The sequence below is a fragment of the Anguilla rostrata genome, chromosome 17 (assembly GCF_018555375.3).
Source record: "Anguilla rostrata isolate EN2019 chromosome 17, ASM1855537v3, whole genome shotgun sequence".
In the NCBI taxonomy this organism is placed as follows: Eukaryota; Metazoa; Chordata; class Actinopteri; order Anguilliformes; family Anguillidae; genus Anguilla; species Anguilla rostrata.
In genome coordinates this window covers 6,435,334-6,454,132 of record NC_057949.1, presented here as the reverse complement: position 1 = coordinate 6,454,132, position 18,799 = coordinate 6,435,334, and the positions used below count along the sequence as shown (strand labels likewise).

General features: G+C 50.8%; 1 protein-coding gene across 4 annotated transcripts; it reads right to left on the bottom strand.

Annotated features, from left to right (window-relative positions):
* Positions 1-898: 898 nt before the first annotated feature.
* On the bottom strand, positions 899-18,030 carry atxn2l (ataxin 2-like). Of its 4 annotated transcripts, XM_064314294.1 has the most exons (24): positions 17,231-18,028; positions 15,948-15,987; positions 15,179-15,235; positions 13,829-13,900; positions 13,373-13,553; positions 12,854-12,975; positions 12,487-12,578; positions 11,485-11,694; positions 10,585-10,973; positions 10,387-10,473; positions 9,832-9,960; positions 9,146-9,223; positions 8,819-8,880; positions 7,961-8,298; positions 7,211-7,280; positions 6,795-6,944; positions 6,305-6,368; positions 5,298-5,476; positions 4,238-4,370; positions 3,421-3,530; positions 2,948-3,124; positions 1,707-1,881; positions 1,072-1,153; positions 899-1,034 (listed from the first exon to the last, which is right to left on the bottom strand). In XM_064314294.1, the coding sequence occupies exons 1-23, from the start codon at positions 17,347-17,349 to the stop codon at positions 1,092-1,094; spliced, it is 3,096 nt and encodes a 1,031-aa protein (XP_064170364.1). In that variant the 5' UTR covers positions 17,350-18,028; the 3' UTR covers positions 899-1,034; positions 1,072-1,091. The 4 variants fall into 4 exon arrangements, with proteins under 4 accessions (XP_064170364.1, XP_064170365.1, XP_064170363.1 ...); XM_064314295.1 differs by having other exon boundaries at positions 927-1,153; positions 2,948-3,031; positions 17,231-18,030; XM_064314293.1 differs by having other exon boundaries at positions 929-1,153.
* Between the last annotated feature and the right edge of the window lie 769 nt (positions 18,031-18,799).

Below are 18,799 nucleotides of genomic sequence, written 5' to 3'. Positions count from 1 at the left end.
TTTAGTTTAAAACTTTATTTTTTTTTGTCAATTTTTTGAAATTTTATGTTTTTATTTAAATTTTCTGTTGATTTTGTTTGCCTGCAAAAGGAGAGAGAGACGGAAGTGGGGAAGGAAGGACTCAAGGAAGGAGAAAAGAAGAAGGCAGGTGCACCTCTCCTCTCCATCTCCCTCTCTCCTACGGTCTGTTAATATCATTCCCTGGTGAGACATGGATTCTGCACGGAACCTCGGGCGTTCTCATGGCGACGGACGCTGTTTGCCGTTCGTGACCTCACTGGACAATTATAAAAAATAAAAAAAAAAACTACAGTTGACTCAGTCTTTCGGTCAAGTGTTAAAATGAGCGTCTCCTTCTCAGACGGACAAAGGGCTCAACGTCCAACCACATCACTCCTTTCTCTCTCAGCTAACATGACTGCCGGGAAAATGTTCCTGCGTGAGAGAGAGGTGAAAGGTTGGAGGTCGAAGGTCACAGGTCACGTGACAAGGGGCAGCAGGACCCGTCTCCAGGAATCCAGATCCTCTTCCCCTTCCTCCAACTCTGTGTTGTCTGTCATGGGTCTGTGTGTCCAGCGCTGTCTGTCCTCCAGGGGTGGGGGTCCTGGCGTTCTCTGTTCTCCATAGGGGTATGGGGGGGTGGATGGGGATGGGGTTCCTGGCGTTCTCTGTTCTCAGTGGGGGGTGGGGGTTCCTGGTGTTCTCTGTTCCCCGTGGGGGATGGACGGGGGTTCTGGTGTTCTCTGTTCCCGAGGGGGGGGGGGTGGATTGGGGTCCTGGCATTTTCTGTTCCATCGTGGGGGGATGGACGGGGGTTCTGGTGTTCTCTGTTCCCCGTGGGGGGTGATTGGAGTCCTGGCTTCCCTGTTCCCGTGGGGGGTGGATTGGAGTCCTGGCGTTCTCTGCTCCCTGTGGGGGGGTAGATTGGAGTCCTGGCGTTCTCTGCTCCCTGTGGGGGGGTGGATGGGGGTCCTGGCGTTCTCTGTTCCCCCTGGAGGGGGGGGCTCCTGGCGTGTTCTGTTCCCCGTGGGGGGTGGATGGGGGTCCTGGTGCTCAGTTCCCCGTGGGGGGGTGGAAGGGGGTCCTGGTGCTCAGTTCCCCGTGGGGGGGTGGAAGGGGAGCTGCTGGGGAGGATGGGCCTGCATCTGCACAGCTGTGGGACAGAGGGGGGGGGGTGACTGTAACCATTGGCAACCTCATCTACCCACTGAACCTACTCATCACCTCCATTTTTTGTATCAACCAGCACTGGATAGAAAGAAAACACTGCACAACCATTTCCATACTTCAGAGTGTAAGTGAATGTGAGTGTGAGTGTGTGTGTGTGAGTGTCTGTGTGCGTGTGAGTGTCTGTGTGCGTGCGTGTGTATGTGAGTATGTGTGTGTGCATGTCTGTATGTACGTGAGTGTGTGTGTCTGTGTATGTGAGTGTGTGTGTGCGTGAGTGTGTGTGTCAGTGTGTACGTGAGTATGTGTGTGTGTATGTTAGTGTGTGTGTGTGTGTCTGTGTGTACGTATGTGTGTGTGTATGTTAGTGTGTTTGTGTGTCTACGTGAGTGTGTGTGTGTCTGTGTGTACGTGAGTATGTGTGTGTGTACCTGAGTGTGTGTGTGTGTACGTGAGTATGTGTGTGTGTACCTGAGTGTGTGTGTACGTGAGTATGTGTGTCTGTGTACGTGAGCGTGTGTGTGTGTGTGTACACTCACCCTGTGCGTGACCGATGTAGGCGTAGTGCTGGTGGGCGCCCTGTTGGGGTGGGGGCCCGTGCTGAGGGGCGGAGCCAGGCCCCTGCTGAGGGGGCGGGGCATGCAGCAGCATCACCTGGTGGGGGCCGTGGGTGCCAGAGTGATGAGGGCCAGAGAGAGCCCCAGACACATGAGCCTGGGGGGAGAGGGTGAGGGTGAGAGGGGGAGAGAGGAGAGAGAGAGAGAGAGAGAGAGAGAGGGGGGGGGGGGGGGGGGGGAGGGAGGGGGTGGAGTCTATCATTCACTCAGTGCACATAACCCACTAACTTTTTCAGGAAGTAAGAAAGAATGTAGCCTATCGATGGATACCTTGGCAAAACAAGTGGAGTTTTACAAGCTTTATCCGTTCATGTTTGAGTTTAAGTTATTAGTTGGTGCTAATGTCAAAATGTAACATTTCCATTAAACTTACCAGGGCATGAGCCGGCAACTGACCAGTTCTGAGCACTTCTGGGTTTAGGCTGTGATTGTGATTTGCAGATGATCCCTTGGAGTGAGGCTCTCTGGGTTGGGCTGCGTGCGTGATTTGCAGATGAGCCCTAAGAGTGAGGCTCTCTGGGTTAGGCTGCGTGTGTGATTTACAGATGAGCCCTAAGAGCGAGGCTCTCTGGGTAAGGCTGCGTGTGTGATTTACAGATGAGCCCTAAGAGTGAGGCTCTCTGGGTAAGGCTGCGTGTGTGATTTGCAGATGAGCCCTAAGAGTGAGGCTCTCTGGGTAAGGCTGTGTGTGTGATTTGCAGATGAGCTCTAAGAGTAAAGCTCTCTGCACTTCTGGGTTCAGCTGCATGTGTGATTTGCAGATGCGCCCTAAGAGTGAGGCTCTCTGGGTAAGGCTGTGTGTGTGATTTGCAGATGAGCCCTAAGAGTAAAGCTCTCTGCACTTCTGGGTTCAGCTGCGTGTGTGATTTGCAGATGAGCCCTAAGAGTCAGGCTCCCTGGGTAAGGCTGCGTGTGTGATTTACAGATGAGCCCTAAGAGTGAGGCTCTCTGGGTAAGGCTGCATGTGTGATTTACAGATGAGCCCTAAGAGTGAGGCTCTCTGCACTTCTGGGTTCAGCTGCGTGTGTGATTTGCAGATGAGCCCTAAGAGTCAGGCTCCCTGGGTAAGGCTGCGTGTGTGATTTACAGATGAGCCCTAAGAGTCAGGCTCCCTGGGTAAGGCTGCGTGTGTGACAGGGTCAAGAGAGCGCAGGTAGGCTTACCTGAGTCAGCTGGCCCAGTGACTGGTAGGTGTGAGGAATGGGCTGGTGACCATGGAGACCGTAGCCCTGCAGGGAGTAGGAGCCCTGTGGGGAGGTGTGTCCGGGGGGCATGTTGGGAGGGGTGGGGGCAGACATGGGGTTAGAGTGGTACAGAGACTGGGGCTGGGACTGTCCTGACTACAGAGGGGGGGGAGGGGAGAGAGACAGATACACAGTCAGTGTTTGCTCCCACACACACAGACTGAAGCAACAGACCAGACTGTGCCTGTTTTTGGTCTGGATATAGTACCACCATGTGGAAAATCAATAAAGCATAAGGAAAAAAAAAAAAAGATATAAACACTTTCTTAAATGGCTATGAATGGTGAAATTGACCATATATCTGTTTGCTGTAACTTGAAACCGGTTGGCTGTGTGCATTAGTGAGCTCAGGGTGTGTCTATATTTGTGTGTGTGGGGGGGGAGGGGGTTACCTGGCCAGGGCTGGGAGCGGGGTGCTGGGGGGCCTGCTGGCTGCCCGTGGGGGTGCTGGAGGGCTGGGGGTGGTGCATGGACCCCGCGTGGTGGGAGAAGGACTGCGGGCCTGAGAGAGGACAAGGGGTCAGCACACCCGTCACAGGTAGGCAACTCCGCCAAAACGCTCAGGTAAAAGCAACAGGTGTGCACTGGAACAATCCCATGACCGTTTAACGAAGCATCTTTCCCGTCAAAGTCCTCTCCCGAAAAGCAAGCATTTAAATCGGTTTACATGTGTTCCCAGGTGAAGGCGGAAAACAATGACAAAAATACTGCTCTCAGATGTCTGTGATAAAGGCACAAATCATGTGCCTTGACCTTTGAAATGGAAATATCCTTAATTAGAGCAACCAGTAGCTCTCTTCAAGTTCATCTGGACTGGAAGTCTCATTTGCTGCTATGTCACTGAACAGACTGTGCAAGCCCTTAGCGTGTATCGGCGAGTTTCTGCATGTATCAGGGCTTATCAGTGTATATTAGCAAGAGTCAGAGTGTATCAGTATATTTCAGACTATATAGTATCTATTAGCATGCATCAAATTCTTTTCAGTGTTTATCTGGGTGCATCAGTGTTCATCAGGATGCATAAATGTTTATAAGTGTTCATCTGAGTGCATCAGTGTTTATCAGCGCTTATCAGTGTTTACCTGGGTGCATCAGTGTTTATCAGAGTATCAGTGTTTATCAGGATGCATAAATGTGCATCAGTGTTTATCTGGGTGCATCAGTGTTTATCTGGGTGCACCAGCGCTTGCCATGGTAGATGTGACTCACCGTACATTCCCTGCTGTGGCCCCGGAGGCCCATCTCCCTGAGCTGAATACTGAGGCCCCGGAGGGCCAAGCGTCTGTGGGTGTCCCCCAGACCCCAGCATGCGGGCCCCACTTTGCAGCATGGAGTAAACTGGCTGTGGGGGGAAGGGGGGGAAGAGTGAATATCAGCTCTGCTCATTGGTTAACCTGTTTGTTTGTGCTTTTGTAAATCCCTCAGAATAGAAGGTCAGTGCGTTTCTGCTGGATGCAGTACCTGTGTGTCTGTATGACCTGCTGGCTGTACTGCTGGATGCAGTACCTGTGTGTCTGTATGACCTGCTGGCTGTACTGCTGGATGCAGTACCTGTGTGTCTGTATGACCTGCTGGCTGTTCTGCTGGATGCGGTACCTGTGTGTCTGTATGACCTGCTGGCTGTACTGCTGGATGCAGCACCTGTGTGTCTGTATGACCTGCTGGCTGTACTGCTGGATGTAGTACCTGTGTGTGTATGACCTGCTGGCTGTACTGCTGGATGCAGTACCTGTGTGTCTGTATGACCAGCTGGCTGTACTGCTGGATGCGGTACCTGTGTGTCTGTATGACCTGCTGGCTGTACTGCTGGATGCAGTACCTGTGTGTCTGTATGACCTGCTGGCTGTACTGCTGGATGCAGTACCTGTGTGTCTGTATGACCTGCTGGCTGTACTGCTGGATGCAGTACCTGTGTGTCTGTATGACCTGCTGGCTGTACTGCTGGATGCAGTACCTGTGTGTCTGTATGACCTGCTGGCTGTACTGCTGGGTGCAGTACCTGTGTGTCTGTATGACCTGCTGGCTGTACTGCTGGAAGCAGTACCTGTGTGTCTGTATGACCTGCTGGCTGTACTGCTGGATGCAGTACCTGTGTGTCTGTATGACCTGCTGGCTGTACTGCTGGATGCAGTACCTGTGTGTCTGTATGACCTGCTGGCTGTACTGCTGGATGCAGTACCTGTGTGTCTGTATGACCTGCTGGCTGTACTGCTGGATGCAGTACCTGTGTGTCTGCATGACCTGCTGGCTGTACTGCTGGATGCGGTACCTGTCCAGGGTAGTGGGCCATGGCCTGGATGACCTGCTGGCTGTACTGCTGGGGGTTGTACTGTAGGTAGGACTGGGGGTAGGGAGAGGCCACGAGTGGAGGGCCTGCCGCCGATGCCGCTGTCTGGAGCATAGGGGGCGCCGTGGAGCTGTGGTCAGAGCGAGGGGCAACCACTGAGCCTGAGAGGGAGAAAAGGGACTATCACCACCAGGGGATTACCACCCACAGATGCCTAGTTCAGTGAACAACAAACCCAAAACAAGCACAACTCAACATGCCATGCATAGCAACAGCCCAAACGGAGGGGCACCTCCCGTTAGGTCAGAGGGCGTCCCGTCCCTTTTTAAGGGGGAGCCGAAATGTTCCCAGTGGATAAAATGAGAGTTCCGTTCAGGCAAAGGCAACTATCCATGCTAACAGGTGTGGTCTGTGCGTCTCACATTACATTACAGGCATTTAGCAGACGCTCTTATCCAGAGCGACTTACATTGTATCAAATTATACTGCTGGATATATGCCGCAGCAGTGCAGGTTAAGTACCTTGCTCAAGGGTACAACGGCAGTGTTCTACCGAGGAATCGAACCTGCGACCTTTAGGTCACAAGACCAACTCCTTACCCATTATGCTACACTGCCGTCTTGAGCGATCGCACCAACACCAGCACTTTCATAGCATATTAGTTTAGATGTAGGGTGGAGGAATGCCCTGAGAAAATGGCCTATCATTTCAATTAAACAGTGCTTTCCTGTCGTAGGAAAAACAAACTGGTCTATACATGGACTGATTTGTAGTGATTTAAACCAGTTAACAGAAAGTCATGTAACCAGTCTCCACTATAGGACCTCACACAATGTGGGAAAACCCAGAAAGTGCTTTGTGCACTGACATTACCACTAACATGGAAATACACAGGAAGGGGGACAGGACACAGGAAGGGGGACAGGAAGCAGGAAGCGGAATCAGACAGGAAGCAGGAAGCGGACGCAGAGAGGAGTCTGCCTGTTACCTTTGGCTCTGGAGTATTTTCCTTGGCTGACTGTGGACATGGTGTACTGGTACATCTGAGGGGCCTGGGGGGAGAGTACAGTAAACCTCACACGCACACCCTGAACCTGGAGAGCTACGACTACTCGCTAAAGGACACCGCCTTAAATACAGTACGTTAACAGAATCTAATTCAGGTATAAAAACACACAGCAGAATCAATCACCTGAACAGAAAGAACATTCCTCACAAAGTCACCTGCATTATAATCTTTTTTTACTCCTCTTGGTCAATCATGACAATAAACATGTAACATATTTAATAATTTCATTTATTTTAAATAAGTGAATTCCTATGGTGTACTGAGAGTCATTTGGTATGGGAGGAGGTGAACTGAAATGTACCTGCTGGTGAACAGGCGACATTCCCTGTCTTATGCTAGGCCAGTTTTCTTAACTGAAGCAACATGCCTTCAACAAATGAACCACATGCAAAGAGTTCTGTGGCCGTACCTGCACAGAATGTCCCTGGATCTGTATCTGGGAGACGTAGGAGAGATAAGGGGCGTTGTAGATGGCCCCCTGTCCCGGTGGAGGCTGCAGCACCAACGCGGGGCTGGGAGGGGTCGGGCGCGGTGGCGTGGGGGCGGGGGTCGGCTTCGACTGGAGAGGGACAGGAGAGAGTACCTGAGAACGCCACTCTCGTCAGGCCCCCCCCCAAAAAAACAAACGACAACAAAAAAAAAAAACACGCCACGTGCCTGGGCTGCAGTGTGGAACGGCAGTGAAAACCCAGTGGCTACAGGTTCAAATCCCAGGTGGGCCACTGCAGGTGTACTGCAAGCCTCAGAGAGTCTGAACTGCTCCAGATAAGTGATGTCATGTTACTGGTACTGATGTGGGGAATGTGTTACGCTCTGTATACTCACCAGTGTGAGGGCAACTTTGTTGGGGTTGAACTCTTTAGCGTTGGGGTTCAGGGTGGACTTCTTCACTTGACTGAGTGCAAGACACACAAAATGCAACAGTGTCAGTTCCAACCTGCAATCCTTAATCCTGAAATCAGTGTCAGTCCCAAACTACAATCTCTAATCCTGAAATCAGTGTTAGTCTTGACCTACAATCCCTAATCCTGAAATCAGTGTCAATCCCAACCTCAAATCCCTAATCCTGAAATCAGCGTCAGTCCCAATTTGCAATTCCTAATCCTGAAATCAGTGCCAATCCCAACCTCAAGTCCCTAATCCTGAAATCAGTGTCAGTACTGGATTCGAGGCAACACGTCTTTAAAACTGAGTCTCAACTTAATGCCAGAACTATGTTCTTTCCAATGCAAAAATTCCACAATTCATTTTGGTCACTGTACTCGCCAAACATCATTAATATGAACACCAGGGTTAAATCCAGTCAGTTCGGTAAATGCACTAGAAATCAATTCACAAACATAATTGGCATTTTTAAATTCATGAATTAAATTCAAAGGCTCCAATAAGAGCAGTTACTCCTGGTCTATAAACCCTCTGGATAACTGTCCATTCATTCTGCTCTTCTCTTTGAGGCCTTATATACCTGCCTCTCCACTGGCCCCTCCCACTTGCCCCGCCCCACCCCCTGGCCCTGCCCCCTGACCCGACCACTCGCCCCGCCCCCTACTCACTCAGGCCCCGCCCCCTACTCACTCAGGCACGCCCTCCGCTCTCTCGGGGGTCTCCAGCCGCGGCTCCTCGCTGCCCGGGGTCCTGGCGGGTTGGGGCGTGGCCGGGGACTGCCGGCCCGCGGCGGCCGCCTCCCCTGCAGGCAGCGCCACAGCGCTCGCGCCCGATCCCTCCCCCTCTTTCTCCCTCCCCCGCTCCTCTGGGGGCGGGGCTTGAGGGGGGCTCTGGGCCGGGCTCTGATTGGTCTCGGGGGCCGGGGCGGGTTCCGCGGCACAGGGCGGGGCCGGACCGGGCGGGGCGTGTTCAGTGGGCGGGGCCGTGGGTGCGCTGGGGCTGCTGGAGGCACTGCCACTGGACTGTAGCTGGTGGGGGGGGGGCAGGGGGTGGGTTATTATCCTCTAAAACTGAACCCTGACTGATGAAAGGCTCATTTTTCACACTGTATTTAAGATGTCCTGGAACATTCCAAACATGCAGCACAGGACCATGCAGTACAGGCAGAGACCCCTGGGGTGTGCAAGTCCAGGTGTGAAACAGTGCTGGATGCTCTATAGTCCGTAGACAAATGATGAAGGGGCACTAAAACTGGAATTCCAGCTGAATCTGCTAATGTTGTCGTTTTAATATGCCAACAGGCATCAAACAACAGAATCCGGGGGGAAAAAAACATATACATACACAATTTTACTGCAGTTCTACTTCAATAAGTGACAACATCCTTCAGTTCTCAGCACTGGATGAAATATCATTACTGGCAAATTGCAATCATCACACCCAGAGTAAGCTTTTGAAAAATGTCTGAAGGATGATCTCCGTGATTTGTGTGAAAATGCACATACTGCTTGAAACTGCACCGTACTGTAAAAAACATAAAGGGCTCACCCTGAACTCTTTACCAAATTTCCGAAGCTCTTCGATCTGTGATCTCTGCTGAACGGAAGGAGCTGTGGGGGATGGATTATAACAGTTAAACCACAGCAACGGAGAGAGTTTGCATTCATGTTCTAGTGCATGAAAAGAGATGGAGAGAAGAGATGGAATCAGTATGAGAGGCCAGAGTGAAAGAATGCTAGAGTGGGAGAGAGTGAGCGAGTGAGAGAGACTGAGAAATATACCAGTGTTAGGCTGAGTGTGTGACAAACCAGATAGTGTGTAACACAGAGAGAGAGAGAGTGTGTGTGTGTGTGTGTGGCACAGAGAGTGTGAGACCTTTGCTGCTCTTGCCATCTTGTGGGCTGACAGGACTCTCGGCTGCCCTCTCCTTGGCTGAGTTCAGGATCTCATTCACTGCAGCAGAGAGAGAGAGAGAAAGAGAGAGAGGGAGAGGGAGGAAGAGAGAGAGAGAAAAGAGGGGAGAGGGAGGAGGAGGAGGAGAGAGGAGGGGGGTGGCATTTATCCTCACAGGGGAAGGACAGCTCTGCTGACAGGAGCCGTCAATCATTTCATTACAACAACTGACAAGGACTGGAATCTTCATCCCCAGGACATTGTACAAACTACATTTTGGCACTTAGCTTCGCCCAGAATTTTAAGAAATATGGTGAAAATGCTACAGGCCTAGGTTTATAGGCTACAGAACTCTAGGTATAACTTAGTCAGGAAAATGACAAGCATTGTTGGGCTGAACGGCCTGCTCTCGTCATTATGTTACGTTAAATCAGACTGTACACTATGTCAAGTAAGACAAAACCATCCAAAAAAAAAGTCACGAAAAGCAGTAAAATTGGGGGAAATCGCAGATATGTCTAAAAGAAATTAGGGGGAAAAAACGGGGAAAGTAACAGAACTTTCGGAAGGGGGAGCTCTCGAACTCAGCTCTCGTACCCGCCCCCGAAGATGACCGAACGGAAGAGAGAGAGAGGGGACGGCCGGGCGAGCGGAGAACGAGCACTCACCGTCCACCGTGAAGAGCGGGGCCGGGCCGGAGCTCTTGGGGGTCGCCCCGGCGACCGACGCGGCGTCCAAATACGGACCGGTGACGGGGGGATCCTGGGAAGGCGGCCCGAGTTTCGGGGAACGAGAGACTGGGAGAGAGAGAGATTTTTTTTTAAATTGAGGACGCAGCTGGGCACAGGTGTTCTCCCCCCCCCCCCAATCGTTATATTACAGCATCTACACAGCGTGGGAACCACAGAAAACAGACACTCCTGCAGTGTGACTTCCACCGCGGGCACACAGCCAGGCCACAGGCACACAGAGCTTTCAGGCCTGTGGGGTTTCTGCGGCTCACTGGAGATCACCGACAACCGACTGCAGGCCATTCAGCCATCCGCGCGATCGACGACCCACCAAGCCGATCCCAGTGATGTCATAATCGTCGAGGGGGGGGGAGTGGCCGTGACGTGAACTCAAAAGCTCCTCCCCCAAAAGACAGCGCGGGACGAAGCCGAGGAAACCGGCCTTCCGAGCGCGACTCTCGCTCCGAAACGCTAGCGCTAGCGGCGGCGTACCTGCGGGGGCGCCGTGGGGGCCGCTGGTCCGGGGGGGCCTGCCGGTGGGCGCCGACCTCTGGGATTTGGGGGAAGTCCTGCAGGGCACTGAGAGAAGAGACAGAGGGGAGCCGCGTTATTGCCCGACCCCCCCTGACGTTTCAGCGCTAAGTAGACCCCCCCCCCCCCAGAGCGCAGGCCCCGCGGCGAGAGGCTCACCTCCGTTGGCGGACCGGGCGGCGGCGGCGTCGGACAGCGGGGGGTGCGCGGGGGGGCTGGCGGCCGGCCTGGGCTGGCCGGGGGGCAGGTAGGGGCCGGCGGGCCCCGGGCCGCTCTGGGAAGGGTGGGGGGAGTACCCCCCCCTGCCGGAGAGGGGGCTCTGCCTCTCGGAGGACGGGGGGGTGGACCGGCCGCCGCAGGCGGGGGGGAGGGGGGGACGGGGGGAGGAGCTAGGAGGGGCGGGCCTGCCGGAATGGGGTCCGCCCGTTCGGGTAAGGGGAGGGGCCGAGGGACCTGCCCCTCCTCCTCCTCCTCCTCCTCCTCCTCCTCTCTCTCTGCTCACCCCCATCTCTCGGGCTCGCTGGGGTAACGGAATGTATTTACCCTCCCTGGGGTAAACAAAGACAGAAGTAGAAATGGACAGAATGGTAAAAATACACTATGTAAGTTTCACGAACACAAACAACCAGGTGGAGAGATTGTGCTGAAACATCTGACCTCTCCAGAAATCTATCATCCTGCAACCGGGGATCAGATTTTCCTCAAGAAATCAGGAGACAGATTTTGGACTCTACGGGCCAGATTTACTGAGGAAAGAGTTGCTGCGGAAAAAATCGCTGTGTTGCGGCTCTTTTGCAGTCGCAGATACCGACACAAAACAACCGGTTTCCCAAGACAGGTTCTACTTACGCCATCAAATAAATGAAATGCCCTCGGTCACAGGAGACGCAGGAGACACCCATGAAAAGGGTGAGAAACAATATGGTACAGTTACACATCCAGACTACAAGGCGCTAAGAAATGGATACGGAGCAACCAGGTACAAGTAGCGATGGAACTACACGCACACGCACGTGCACGCACACGCACATACACATGCACACACACAGACACACGCACCTGCTCCCCACGCTGTTGGAGCTGGGACTGTCTCTCCCTCCAGCCTCCCGGACCACGGCGCTGTACTTCTCCTCCTCGGTCTTCCCGTCCTCGTTCTCCAGGGACACGCGGTGCCGGTACTGGGGGCTGGCCTCGATCTCGTTGGCCAGGCGGGAGGCCCGGGCCTCGCGCTGCCGAAACCCCTCCGAGCTGCCCTTCTCCAGGGGCACCCTGCGGGGGGGCGGGACGTTAGAGCCACTGCTGCTCTGCACAGGAGCACACTCACCACAGAGCAACACACTCACCACAGAGCAACACGCTCACCACAGGGTAAACACACTCACCACAGGACACCATGCTCACCACAGGGCAACACGCTCACCACAGGGCAACACGCTCACCACAGGGTAAACACACTCACTACAGGGCAACACACTCACCACAGGGAAACACGCTCACTACAGGGCAACACACTCACTACAGGGCAACACACTCACCACAGGGTAAACACACTCACTACAGGGCAACACACTCACCACAGGGAAACACGCTCACTACAGGGCAACACACTCACTACAGGGCAACACACTCACCACAGGGAAACACGCTCACTACAGGGCAACACACTCACCACAGGGCAACACACTCACCACAGGGCAACACACTCACCACAGGGTAAACACACTCACCACAGGGTAAACACGCTCACCACAGGGCAACACGCTCACCACAGGGCAACACGCTCACCACAGGGCAACACGCTCACTACAGGGCAACACACACACCACAGGGCAACACACTCACACCACAGGGCAACACACTCACACCACAGGGAAACACACTCACACCACAGGGAAACACACTCGCACCACAGGGCAACACACTCACCACAGGGCAACACACACACCACAGGGCAACACACACACCACAGGGCAACACACACACCACAGGGCAACACACACACCACAGGGCAACACACACACCACAGGGCAACACACTCACACTACAGGGCAACACACTCACGTGTACATGGCCAGGCTCGCGTCATATGTTGACTTTACGCCGTAGTTGTCCTCGTTAAACTTGAACATCTCGTTGGCATCCCAACCATTGGACTGAAAGAGGAAGAAGGCACTGATCAACTGAGACAGAAAGAGAGACCAAATCAACTGAGTGAGAAAGCCGATCAACTGACACAAAGAGAGAGAGAGAGAGAGAGAGAGAGAGAGAGAGATAGGGAGCTGATCAACTGAGACAGAGCGATAGAGGTGAGCTGAGGTGAGAGCAGGTGATGAGTAGAGACGCAGGTGATGTGTAGAGAGGCAGGTGATGAGTAGGGACGCAGGTGATGAGTAGAGACGCAGGCGCAGACGGGGCCGCTGTGACTCACGGTGTCCGTCTCCAGGTCGTAGCTCTCCCCGTTGCTGTCCCCCGCGTCCCACTTCTGCAGCACCTTCTCCCGGTGCTCCCCGTTCACCCGCGCCGAGCCGATCGCCGTGTCCGTGAAAGAGTCTGCACACAGGGACGCGCAGCCATTACACACACACACACACACACACACGCACGCACGCACGCACGCACGCACGCACGCACGCACGCACGCACGCACGCACGCACGCACGCACGCACGCACGCACGCACGCACACACGCACACACGCACACACACACACACACACACACACACACACTCTCTCTCTCACACACACACACACACACACACGTACATGCACACACACACGCACGCACGCACACACACACACACACATACTCTCTCTCTCTCTCACACACACACACACACACACACGTACATGCACACACACACGTGTGCACACACACACACACACACGTACACACACACACACACACACACACACACACCCACAGGCCCGTCCCGCACTCCCACAGTACCTCTGGTGGCGAAGTTGAGGTCCACGTCCCTGCAGGTCATGGTGACCAGGTCGGACGTGCTGAAGATCATGGTGTCCGTTATTTCCTCTCTCCGGGGGGGTGCTGAGGAGCTCCCGCCCGTGCCGCCCCCCTCCTCCTCCTCCTCACTCCGCCTGTGCACGGCGTCGACGGCCAGCTCACACTGAACGAGCGCGGCAAAGAGAGCCACACAAACACATCAATCACCCAACAGAGCACACATCAATCACCCCACAGAGCACACATCAATCACCCAACAGAGCACACATCAATCACCCAACAGAGCACACATCAATCACCCAACAGAGCACACATCAACCACCCCACAGAGCACACATCAATCACCCCACAGCACACATCCATAACCCCGCAGACCATACATCAATCACTCCACAGCACACATAAACCACCCCACAGAGCAAGGAGAGATGTAGATACCTTAGAGCTGAGGGTCTTGAAGATGCCCTCATAAATACTGCCATTTTTCACCCTGACATCACAGGTAGAGCCCTGTGAGAGAGAGAGAGAGAGAGAGAAAGGAAGAAAGTGGGAGAGTGAGAATAAGAGACATTTTTAGAGAACCAAACAAGAAAAAAAGGAAAACTACTTTTAAAAAAATCTCTAAGTCATTTCCCTTTTCTAATTTAAAATCTTACTCCACGATTAGGCAACAGTCCACAAATCTGCCCATGAACCTGCCAAAAGAATACACTGGCCTAGGATGTATTTATTCTGGATTGGCTTACAATACTAAGGAATTTCATCAGAAAATGAGGAGTTTATTTTCTAGGTTTTAATCAGATTAGAGCTCAAGATGGCTTGTTGGCACAAGGGGAGACTTCCTTTGAAATATAAAACGAAATAAATAGTTTGGAATTAACATACTCCCTGAGGCTCATTGTTTCAGCCAAGATGTTATAACACCGCTGACCACAACCAGGCATTTGATATGGGAGCCCCTGTCCATTAACCTGACAACAACCAGACAGGACCATAGCCATTAACCGTAAATTAAAGGGGCAGTGCACCCAAAAATAAAATGACAGCAAGGTGTGTTTCCACTCACCCAGAGTGGTATATGTCCATCTAGATTGTTAAACTGAAATGCGACTAGTTTTCTAGATATTCGCCGAAGCTCAACCTGATAAAAACGCGCGTTGCGGGTCCATCTTTGTGTGGCCTCAAAGTTCCAAAAACTGACATTAGAAAAACCCTCCTTCCAAATGTAGTCCTGCAATTACTCACGGACATTCAGAGAGCTGAATTTGTAGACTGTTTTGTCTAGGACTAACTATCAGCCAGAACCCAATGACATACTTTTCTTTTTTTTTTTTTGCATTAACACAACTTACCGCTATTAATAGGGTTATCAATATTTTCGCAGTTATTTGCCTTCAGTGTTTTTGCTTGCCAAATACACAGACACAAGCCAATCGAGTTTAGAGTGCTTCAGTGAATCACTGTGTGTAAGAGCTTCAGCGTTGAACAGGGGTGGGCAATTCTGGTACTGGAGGGCCGGTGTGTGTGCAGGATTTTGTTCATACCCAATTAATTTGTCTAAATTAGCCAAATCGGCTGTAGCATTAACATTTCACTTCACAGGAACTGAGGGGCCTAGCCCAAACCATGAAAAACAGCCTCAGAGCAAGGGGTGCCCAGATACTTTTGGTCATATAGTGTATAACTAATGAAGTAATTAAGAAGTCAGAAGTTGGCATGAAAACTAGAAAAAGATCAAGTCCAAAGACGCGAGTGACCGCGGGAACTGACGCGGACGCAGAGACTCACCACCACGGCGGTAAGGAAGTGCAGCATTCGGGCATTGTTGTAGACGCCTTCGAACACCTGCGGGAGGCAGCAGAGATGGACGCTGAAGTCCAGAGTCACGCACGCACGAAGCGCGTCACAGTTTCATTCGCTCAAACTTAAAAACGACCGAAACCGCATTTAGCTAAACTCCAGCACAGAAGTGTTATCATGGTAGCGGTCTGAATAAAATAAACCGTGCCCTGAGTTATGGAAGTCAGTGAATCTATGAATCCATTATTGGAACCAAATGTAAAATTGAAGGTGTGCAGCGATTTATACTAAAGGGTATTTCAGAGTAATTCCGTGATGGCTCCATACAGAGTCAGAAACACTGTGACAGCTTATAAAAATTAAAGATATGGATATGCATTTGCAGACGACACCTTTCATATCATTTAAAAAAAAAATCATGATGTAGTCTACAGCAATAAACAGACCGTTTCATTTCAAACACCTTTTCCAGTGTGCTCAAACAGAAACAACCAACCAATCAATCAGATGTAAGCAGACATACAATGCAATAAAACAGGTCACTGAAACATTAGAGGCACATATCAATGAGAGATCAATTCAATATAATAACAAAAACTGTTTTATTTAAACTATATATTACCACAACTTTTGGTGACTCATAAGACTGGACACTGGCCACTCCGGTAATGCTAATGCTAACACTGCTGATTTACCCCAAGAATACTAAACCATATTTAATCAAGCCAACTAAGAAGGGCTTTAAAATGTGACTCACTGGAGAAGACTGGGCCGGAGGTTTCACTGTGTTTCGGGTCCTGTGTGAACAGCACGAAAGCGAGAGGGGTCAGGAGAGAAGGAACAAGCCATTATGGTAATTACTTAGCAGAATGAGGCTGTGATCTTACGATCTGCGCATACAAATTTCCGACGTCCACCAAATTATCAATTAAGCTTTAACATTTAAATGTAGCAGCACCCCTCTGTTGTAATGTAGATTTATTAGCCACAACAGCCAAAGCTAAACACATGACCACGAATATTAGCATAAAAACATAGATTATACTGATAATTATGACTTTTAAAATTATATAGCTAGCTCGTAGTATCATTAAGCAAGTTAATGTTTTGGTATGTGTATAGCTACTTACGAAAGCAATCACCTCAACTATTGACAGCTAGCAAAATACCGCTAGAAAATACGATGAAGATCGTGTCAACATTGATAGGTCATTGCCAACATATTCCCCAGTTTAGTTTTTATGAAGGCTATTTAGCAAGCTAGCAGCTAATTGTAAGGCTAGCGTTAGTCAAATATCCACGGCATTACTACCCACTGCGGGGAAAGCCGGTGTAGCTACAGCTTACCCACGACTTCGTCTATCGTTTTCGCTTCTGCAGTCGTAAGTTGTATAACGATTACGACTCGCAGCTAACGTTAGCAAACTATAAATCTCGCAAAACGCGATTGATAACTTGCTTGCTAGCTGGCTAATTAGCTACGACAAGACAGCCACATCAAACACGACTCAAGCATATCAACATGCAAGAACAATAACATAAACGTGGGATAACATTACTTTTTAGTAATATGCATCCCAGCTACTCCGAAAGTTCCGAAGTTTCGGCCAGAATTTGCACAATTTCTCAGTTTTACACAAAAGCACTGTTCCTACACCAAGGCTCCGTAAAACAACAACAAAAGTCATAATCCCTCAACACCCGCCCCCGGCACATCAATGGTCAGGCGGGTTTTCCATCACCTCTATCGCCCCTCCCACTGAACCCCGCAGACTGTCTATCAAATCCTCTGGTCCCGCCTTCGCATTACACCTATGTGGAACTATTACAGTAGACGTAAACAAATCTCTCGTATTGGCTGAGACCAGCTTGTCCATCTGGCGGAAGTCCCTTACAATTGGTTAACATGAAAAAGCCTTTCCATCTGCCAGACACGCCTACTTCCCCGGCATTGACCGGTGTATATGTGTCTATGGATAGGCCCTCTCCTTCTATGAAATCCCCCGATTTTCCTGGGACCATACGCGAGGGTTCGCTTACCTTCCAGCAGCAGCTCTGTTAGTGTTGGTCCCGGAGCCCATGGAAGACATATTGACAGGCCCTGAGGTTCCATTAACGGCTTTCCGCCCGCCGGAGCCGGGTTGCTGTGGCTTCAACATGGGCCCAATTATTCACTCAACACCTACTGACCGAGTAAAACTCCCGAGTCCTTAGATACGTCTTGCTAGCTAGCTGGCTAGCAAGCGAAACAGTAGCTCGGATAAACTAGTAATAAACTAACTAAAAATATACCGCTGACATATGCATACAATTGCGCTGGCCAGCTTTATAAAAACAGATCAGACGCTCAAAGTTATTCGTTAAAATATAAATCCAGGACTCGGTGGAAAGGCTTGGAACTTGCTGGCTAGCCAATTCGTTTCCCTGTATTCTGTACAGCTGGCACGTTTTTACAAGTCCTGTGATCCAACTTCGCTTTCTTGTCTGCTTCCCCAAACCTTCGATTCCAGGTTATTACTTTAACATTATTGTCGAACGAGAACAGTATTATCCTCGGGTTACAGTGGTTTCTTACACCACCACCACGTCTCGGTATTGCCTAGCTATTAGCCAGCTCTGCTGCCGATCCGCGCGCGACCTACCCGCGAGATGGGGGTTATGTGCGTGCCACCGTACACTCGCAGGCAGCGACCACTAAACACCGTGCGCCCGCGCAGCTTTGATTACTTTGGGCGTTAAACGGATGTACGTAAAACATTTTATTAATAAATTATTGGCAAACAATTTAAATACACTATTCTCAAATAATGGTAGCCGTGCCTTTCTACATTGTTTGACAAATCGTATTAGACTGAAAAGTAGATGACCTTGTCCCCCTGCTGGTCCAACCTTCCAAGCCAAGTGTTTTCCCCCTTCCTTTCTGAACCCAGATGTCATCACCTGTTTGTACACACACACACACCATTAACAGACCACACGGAGACAGTTTGTTTCAGTATAATTATATTATATCATATTATCATTATCATTAGAAGTCAATGTAGTACCTGAAGCTCTAATCACACACAGAGGAGGACAACATTGTCCACCTCGACACACGGTCCCAACACACAGAGAGAGAGAGAGAGAGAGAGAGAGAAAGGCACAAATAGATTCAACGTGAGAAAGAAAGACAGGCACAGATAGAAAGACACAAGCACTAACTAAAAGCAAGGCACAGGACACAGAGACACGAACTCAACGGCGGACAGTGATACGGAGAAGAGGCACAAAAATAAGAGAACGGCAGAGATGGAGAGGGGTGCACAGAATTCTGAGTCAAAGGCACAGGTAGAAAGGTCTTTTAAAAGCGAAAATGAGGGACAGACAGATCAAGTGCGGGGAAGAGATGAAGTGAGGTTAACGGAGAAAAAGGCACAAACAGAAAAAGCTAACTCTGAAACGCTAACGGTGTCAGGGAGTACACAGGGAAACAACACAGGCATTTTAGAACAAAAATATAATTAATACTATTATTCAAAACATTATTATCATTGTTATTATTAATAATAAACTATCTCTTCTGAAAGAAAGACATTCTCTCTCCCTCTTCTGATCTCCTGCCCATAA